At 38.3% G+C, this 8802-nt stretch overlaps 1 protein-coding gene across 1 annotated transcript; it reads left to right on the top strand.

The window, feature by feature from the left end:
- The first annotated feature begins 2210 nt into the window (after positions 1–2210).
- On the top strand, positions 2211–6794 carry LOC124137890. The gene is made up of 5 exons (XM_048385352.1): positions 2211–2246; positions 3627–3685; positions 4115–4222; positions 5403–5534; positions 6176–6794. The coding sequence occupies exons 1-5, from the start codon at positions 2215–2217 to the stop codon at positions 6754–6756; spliced, it is 912 nt and encodes a 303-aa protein (XP_048241309.1). The 5' UTR covers positions 2211–2214; the 3' UTR covers positions 6757–6794.
- Positions 6795–8802: the final 2008 nt, after the last annotated feature.

Genomic DNA, 8802 nt, shown 5'->3' with positions numbered 1-8802 from the left:
AATGAACAGAAGTGTTTGTAAATAGGCAAAAATAGTTTTCATGTAAATCGGAATACAAAGGATTTCTTTTAAAGAATTAATTTAACAGTTTTGAAAACGAGATGGAGAAGCTACATAAAGACGAAAGTGGAGAGAATGTCTGGATATCATGAAAAATGAATCTGGTGCAAGTGACATAAAATAATCTAAATGGACATGGTATAGATACTTGGGATTCCTTGACTCCCATTTCGGATATACTGAATAAGTAATCATTATGTTAAAAAGGTATGTTTATTGATATGCTTATACATTTGTGTCGCACGTATATATTTCCAGAAGAACGTTCGAAATCTTGATCAAAGTAATGACATATGCCATTGCACGATATGGAATTACGGATTTATACTCGTTTCAGAAATGACACGACTATGCCAGATGACATTGACGAACTGGAACCTTCAGTGTCTGAATTGGACTCGCAAGTAACGTCAGAAGATGAGCGAGACGTCAATGACCAAGGGTCCGATCCCATGAAAGGTTACGACATATTTTAATTGGTCTCCTTTACCCAGTGAGCCTTGTTATCTTACCTTGCTGCCAGGGTACTTCTCTCTTTGTGAAGTATTTCTCTCTCCCTTTGGGCTTCTTGTCCAAGTTTGCTGCCACTCATGTCTAGTTTTGTTGGAACCTGAAGTACCGCCATTTTTGGTTTGAAAAATTCGCCATTTTGCTGCTAAAATATATATATACCAAATGTGCTCTCTACGGGCACGGCAGAGTTGGAGTTTGAAGATCGCAGCCCTCAGCCCCCATTAGGCCTAATTATATAACTAACTTCCCCCCAAAAGGAAACCTACAAATAAACATGGGTTGAGATCAGTCTCAACAACACCAATAGGAACTCAGTCATGGGCCAATTGCAGATCCCCGTTCTTTAGAGCTTTCCCAATTTTTTATGCACGAAATATGCCAGCATCACTGTTGGTGTCATGTGATCCAACACCAATGGTAATGAAATCGTAGTTATCATCTATCACTACAACCAAAACGAAGGAAAAGGTTGATTTATAATTGAAATATAAGGATCCTGAATTGTGTGAAGCATTTATGATGATGTGCTTTCCATCAATTGCAGTTTGAACGGTGCAACCTTTGATGCAGGATACCTTCACGTTTTTGCGAACACCCAGTTAACATCAATTGTTGACAGTTATTCCTAAACACATTCTTATGAAAAAGTCGGAATCGTGTAATGGCCAAAATTGACGCAGTCATACGCTATACCTCAGTTCAGTAAATAGGTAATCCTATAGGACATGGTAATAGCACCTAATGTTAACAAGGTTGCACGGGTGGCCCAGTCGTCTAAGGCACCGCGAATCGCTGTGCAGAGTTGCGTCCCTTAGGCACGCCAGGAACCTATGATTGTGGGTTCGAATCCCGGTTCGCCCCGATTTTGTTTCTAGGTTTGTCAGCACCATACCCGTGCTCGTGGGTTTTACCGAAGTCGTAAACGTCAGAGACCTGCACCACTTCGGGCTTTCCTCCCACATTAAGCTGACACGCCGTGATATGACTGGAATACTGTTAAAAGCGGCGTTATGAACATGATTAAATGTTTTAATGAAATATCGAGTCACACTATCAGAGCCTATCACATTCATCGAAAGGTTCCGACCGACTTTTGTGAAGGTTACACTGATCTTTCGTATTGGAATTGGATTCAGATTCCACCCATATCAGCAATACAACGAGTATTAGAGGGCTTTCTTTATCAGGGTTGCTTTATATGACGGTTGAAGCTATGTGTGTTTGCTAGTTGTAAATGTCTATGTATAACGTATGTTTAATATTGTATTCAGATTTGATGAAGCTTTGATCAATATCCATCATCTTCTGAATATGATTAATTACTGTTATTGAAGCCATATTAGAGATTACTTGACGACCACGTAGTTACAAACACGTATTCATTTCACACAGAAGCAACACGTGGATACTAATTGAAGTCCATAATTGAGTATCGTGTTGACATTTTACGTTAATACATTAAGTTTAACAGTATTCAAGAACATTCAGAAACATCTGTCAAAACACTATATGTTGGAAGATATATGATACCAGAAAGTTATACATCCTTTGTCTATCAATACATGTATCAAATTAATCATAAAGGTTTATTAAAATATTTGATTAAAACAAGAGATATAAATACCGGGCAGGTATCACTCGATGCATTGCAGTATCTGCAGCAAAGACTACAGGTAAGCTACAGTACACTCAAGCTCTTGGAAAATTGATGTCGTATACATGCATCCTATGCGTTCAGAGAGCATCACTGCTTCTTATCTTTGGCTTGGGCGTTGTATATAACAGAACAGCTATTTGTATCACAGTTGAATGTTATGATCAGTTTTAACCAAATGAACATAACTGCCCCAAATAGCCAAAAGACACTACTGTCGTACCTTATAGATTGGCTGAACGCATCTATTCGTAATTCCCTTGTATAAAGTGTATGTTTTCTTTGATCATATACTGAACTGAAATTCCTATAATATCGAGTGGGAGTGTGTGCTGCAAAATGTTTTAATTCTGCTGGAATTTACTGTAAGTGTAAATAGTTTATAACACTTAGATAAATAGTGAATATTGCTATGTCTGACACTTTACTAAATCAACATACACGGAGTGGGTTCGAGTATCATTTCTAATCTAAATATCGGGTATTTAATGTGATATCATACCTATTCAACAAAACTGGTTCAGAAGTACATGTTTCTTTGCCACGTTTCTCCTGAACCTTGTCAATCAGATGAGTGTCAAACGGGAGAGAAACAATTCAATGATATGAATGATTTCATTTGATGGTTTCATCAATTATATCATGATGTCATAATTATCATTCCGGTGTGATGCCATGTCTGTCTCACAACTGTCCGAGTTCACAGACAGACAAAACTTCAGAAAATGAAAACGTACTCAAATCTGAAAACATGCATTGTTTACCTCCTAATTCAACCACGAGACGTATCCTGGTAGATTTCATGCTGTTACCTGTACTTTACGCTCAAAACCCGTCTGGTTAGGTTTACTGAATTCAAGGCCTCAGCAAAGTTATTAAAAAGTCTTATGATGTACATGTTGATTTCATTTACAAATTGGTGTATCAACAGCTAAAATGGAAGCCAATATAATTCTCTATTTTGACGTGTACCACACCTGTGACCAATGAAAGGGTAGCCAGTCGTCTCATGCTCCACACTGTGCACTACAGAGTTGCGTAGGCTTTGGCTAAAATCCAGGTCGCCTTGATTATAAGATGTGCACCACATATGGCCTTTTTCGAACATCAACCTGCTACACTGTGATATTTCCGAAATATTATACGAAGCGACGTTATTCCAAACCCAATCACTCCATTCAAGGAAAAGATGACTGATAAAATCTGAATGAATCAAACCTCCAGGCCATGCTTTTAGCTATTGGTTGCATTTACTACTGATGGAATAGCTATGTCATTTGCAATAGACGTATATACTGGTATAAAATGATTATAATCACTGGATAATAACTACATGCTTTAATTATCAACGTACAATAGCTGTCAGTGATTTGCTATTAATAATCATAAATCATTACAGAACAATGGCAATGCGGGGATTCGAGCTGCTGTTGATTGTACATCTTGTGTACATCCAAGGTAAGAATAACTTGTATACATATTGTTACTACTAGCAAATATATCAAGTGCTGTTGTGGCCAGATTTGAACAGAAGTCAAAGCAGCTATTGGATCTTTCCAGAATTGTTTACTTGGCAAGTGCAAGAGAAACTCTGGATTCCTGCCAGCTACCAATACCTTTCGGGATTCAAAAACAAAGACTGGCTCCTTTTTGAAGTCACTCAACAGTGACAACATTCTAGAGCACACTAACATTAATTCTAGAGCATCTTACTTATTGCTGCTGAAACCTATTTGATCCAATGTATTGACTTTATGATTGTTAGCCAAATACTGTGTGTTTAAATATAATTATTTGATGACTCATATTTTCACAGTACTGTTGTAATCGTTGCTGGTGCTATATTCTATTCACTCCCTGTGTCTTCTGATCTTTCGTCACCTGCAGTGCCTTCGGGTTCTACAATGACATCATCTTCAAGTGCCCCTACTACAGCCACTCCCGCGCCTCCACCAACTACGACACCTCGTCCAACTACGCCGCCTACAACAAAACGTAAGTAGTAATAGTAGTTTTTATTAGCTGTTTTCTCACTTGTGTATTTAAAAAAAGAAGACTCTGATTCATTCGTCATTAATTCGCCATGTCTTGATTCATCAGTACAATCAGTCCAAATTACACAGTATTCCAATTAGACAACATGATTACTTTAGAGCATTGAGATGCTGAATTGTGATCTAATATTAATGAAATAAGTAATTTAGTAAGTGAAGTCATGATAAAACATGCAACCATATTGTCAATGTGTCTTCATCCTACTGACATCTATTGCCTAAAACAGTTTTCACCTACGTTGCATTTGCTGTTTTGTGGTATTTCATCTCCACACACTATATCACCGTAGTTAATAATAAAAATTACTAAAAATCGTAATTTCTTTGATATACTGCAGTAGTGACGTTTCGGAACACATTCTTATACCGTTGTCAATCAAGACTGAATAATCTGTGCAAAGTACAGAATTATGTATGTTTGGTGAAAAATTACTACAAAATAACAATTTATATTCATGAACGAGATTTACATGAGTGGGTAAACAAAAACAACAGGAGTATACTATTACAACAACATGATGGACCGAGAACACATGATGAGAAAGCCACATGATTAAGTATACACACGTGGGATGATTGGATTGAGGAGATTTAATCGTACATTAAAATACTTGTTATCCATATATTGTGTCTCCTTTGTCATCCGCCAACTTCTATAAACGTTTATTAAACAATTCACATTCCGAGCGCCAGACAGGTTAACAAGTACCATCTTTTAACGTCTTTTGGTATGACGCGGCCGGGGAGTAAACCCCGGACCTTCCGTTCAGTTATTCAGTAAATGAAGTCATGAAAAATCATGACTTGTCCAACTGACATATATTGTCCACAACGGTGATTACATTTAACGCCACACATGCGTTGATCTCATACAGGTGTGTCGGGGGTTTATTGCTATATGTTTATCTGAGTTTATTTGTTTATTTGCGTTTGAGTTGAAACAAAATTGGACAAAACATTCAAGGTAGATTGCTTAAATAACGATGAACAAAAGCATCCAATCTCTGTCAGGTATAAAGCACTATGTAACTTCAGATTGATCCCGTGTATATACATTCATTCAAACAGCCTTTGACACTGGTATACAATGTACATTACCGATTAGTATATTTTGCTTTCAGATTCCGCCGGGGAGGCTTGCCCTCCAATTGACGCGTGTGTCAATGGAGGTATCTGTGAAGACGGCCTGGCCTCCGGGGAACCCTTCACGTGCAAATGTCCTTATGGAACCACTGGAAGATTCTGCCAGACGGGTACGTGTGAAACTGCGTGTTTACTAGCTACCTTATACACCTGTGTATGAACGCATAAATGGAGATTCCGGATTAGAATTGGTTCCCAGCAACCTGTGCTAGTTGTATGAGGCGGCCCCGTGGGGACTTTGGAATGGAATTGGTTCTCAGTAACATATGCTGGTCCTGAGGCTACCAAATGGATCGGGTTGTCAGGTTCTCTGATCGTTGTTGACAATACCGATCACTGGATTGTCTGGTCCAGACTCTATTATGTCATACAGCTTGAATATTGCCTAGGGCGCTGTTAAACAGCAAACACACAGACACATACTAAATTCAAAATGTCAAATTCACTTTTACACACACAGATACTACACACGCACAAACACTTAGAAACGCTAGAAACATATGCTCGTTATAAAAACATAAAAATAATATGTTAAATAGAATGGGACAATTCATTTTGAACTGGGCATTACTTCCTTTTGTGAAACATATTTCAAACATATGAAAAAAAAGTACGATGCGAAATAAATACGACATAACCTTTCCGATATCATAGGCCGAGTCCTTTGTTTGATTCCGTCATGTTATAAATTATTTTTGGAATCCATTAAACTAATGCATTCCACTAATACATCATTACATTGGTTTTCCAGTATGCGTTCAACGTAAGGTCGACCTTCTCCTGATAGAAGATGCGTCTCCGTCCGTCACGAAAACTGAAGACTACGCTGCAATGAAGGAATTTGAAGTTCAACTGATCAATGATACCCGAATAAATCTGTCTCTTTTACATGTTGCTGAGGTGGTATTTGGAAAAGAAGCTGAGGTGGGATTCCATCTAAACACCTTCCAAGACAAGGGGTCCGCCCTGGCAGCCATTGCGAACGCTACCAAAGAACATGGTCCAACATTCCTTAACAAAGCTGTTAAAATAGCCGACATCAACGTGTTTAGTGAGAAAAACGGTGACCGCACTGACGCTGATAATGTCGTCATCGTGTTCACTGACGGAAGAAGCAGAAACGGTATAAACGTTATGATAGATGCTGGTGGTCTGAGGAGGAAGGCAGTTATCTATGTCGTGGCTTTGACGAAAAGTCAGGCCATCGGAACCATGAAGGACGTGGCGTCAAAATCCAGCCTTGTATTCACCGATAGACAGAAAGCTTTGAAGGACATCAGCGATAGTCTGACTGAGCTTACATGTCAAAGTGACGGGCCTGGAAGGAAATGAGTGGATATGTTTTACAGAAATAAATACCATTCATCCTACCTATCGACATTTGCTTTGTTTTAAGTCCTCATTTGTGTTGTCTTGGTCCTTCTTCGTCGTGACTTTGGCGATATCCACAGTAGGCCAACATTCCCTTCCTAGCAAGGAAAGGACGATACAAATCTAACGTATAGAAAATAGATATTTTAGTCAAATGTTCTCTTTGGAGAAGTAAGATACAAGTTCATTAATTAATGTAAACATATTATCTATGAATACCATGAAGGGTTGGGAAGTTTCTTGGTAAGAAATAGCTCGTTATGCCGAAGACATAGGCTCGTTTCCCAACATGGCTACAACTTGTGAAAGCCTTTTCTGGTGTCCCCGGACGTGATATTGCTGGAAGATTGCTAAAAACCATCTGTCATTATTTTGCCTTGTCAATGTGGAACTTACGTAAAAAGGAAGACATCAGTTTGTGTACGGTCCAGAAGACACTTACGATAATGGGAGACAATTGGAGGGGAGGTCACTTTTTTATGACAATAGTTCCGTCAAAGTGTTGTGTTCACTGCAGTGAAATATCAAGTGTTATGTTCTCTGCAGTGATATATAACGTGTCATGTTCATTACAACACTACATTAACTCTCTTTTGATATTTGTAACGCAATTACACAATAACTAAACGCGAATTGTGAAATCACAAAGTGCACCCTTTTTCTTTTCCAGACGGATCTATCAGCGCTTGTTTATTGTTAAAATCCTAAAAAAATGATAAAACAGAATGATAATGAGTGAGTGAGTTTGGTTTATCGCGATTTGAACAGTATTGTCAGTGCGGAAGGAGTTTGAATTACGTCCGCCACTTGCCACAGAAATCCTCAAAGTATAGAGACAACAAGAAAACATTGATGCAGAGCATCAAAGTTCCCCGCCATATGTGATGCCTCACAAACGCATAATTATGATGTAACTGAAAGGCATGATGGAGCATAATTATATTAACCACAAATAACAACGCTGTTGTGGAAAAAAATATTATTTATTTTGAGTATTGGGCAATACAGTTGATACATTTGCATAGGGTAGGTCTATTAAAAAATAGTTTCTTGTTTAACGCCGCACTCAGCATTATTCCAGCCATATGACGGAGGTCTGTAAATAATCCAGTCTGGACCAGATCATCAAGTGATTGACACCAAGAGCATCGAAATACGCAATTGGAATATGATGTTATGCATCGACCAAATCGGCGAGCCTGACTACCCAATCCTGTTCGTCGCCTCTTTCGGCAAGCATAGGTTGCTGAAGACCTATTCTTACCTCGGTCTTTATTTAAAAAGTAGATCGAAGGAAATCGAAGCAATTTCTGGCACAAATGTAAACATGTGGAAATAGTATCAAAACTGCCAACAACATTGGCAGATGCACATACTCAAAAAATAGATCACATTCTCTTTACACTTAGCATTTGGTTATAATAATGTAAATGAAAATACTAAGGGCTCCATATGGCAAAAAAAGTCATACTTGATAAGGTCTTTTTGTCACAACCACAGATGCACATACTCAAAATATTATCACGTAGTTGGAGAACATTTCAATACCGGGACTTATCAATAACGGAGATTCCTCGTCTCTTGTTTTACGTTTTTTGGTCAGTTAGTTTGTGTATTTCTTTCTTTCAAAGAATAGTAATTGTGATCATGATGAGTTGAGTTACTTGTTTTTTTTCTATCTACTGTTTTTTATCCAGTGTCAATAACTGTTGTGGAATGTGGTTTACTTGTAACAATGACTGGTTTGAGTTCATATGATGATGATTGATTGGTTTGTCGTTTAACGCCGCACTCAGTAATATCCCAGCTATATGACGGCGTTCTGTAAATAATCGAGTCTGGACCAGACAATACAGTGCCTGTAATATCATGAGCATCGATCCACGCAATTGGGATCGACGCCTCTTAAGACAAGCATAGTCGCCTGATATATATACTGTTAAGATGTAACATGACAATTCATCCATACTACTAAACAGAAGTAAAACCGCTTGTCCATTCGGATCA

The sequence above is a fragment of the Haliotis rufescens genome, unplaced genomic scaffold, assembly GCF_023055435.1.
Source record: "Haliotis rufescens isolate VD_foot unplaced genomic scaffold, xgHalRufe1.0.p SCAF_57, whole genome shotgun sequence".
Taxonomy (NCBI): domain Eukaryota; kingdom Metazoa; phylum Mollusca; class Gastropoda; order Lepetellida; family Haliotidae; genus Haliotis; species Haliotis rufescens.
The sequence above is the reverse complement of the archived record's forward strand: the minus strand, read 5'-3'. Positions and strand labels throughout refer to the sequence as shown.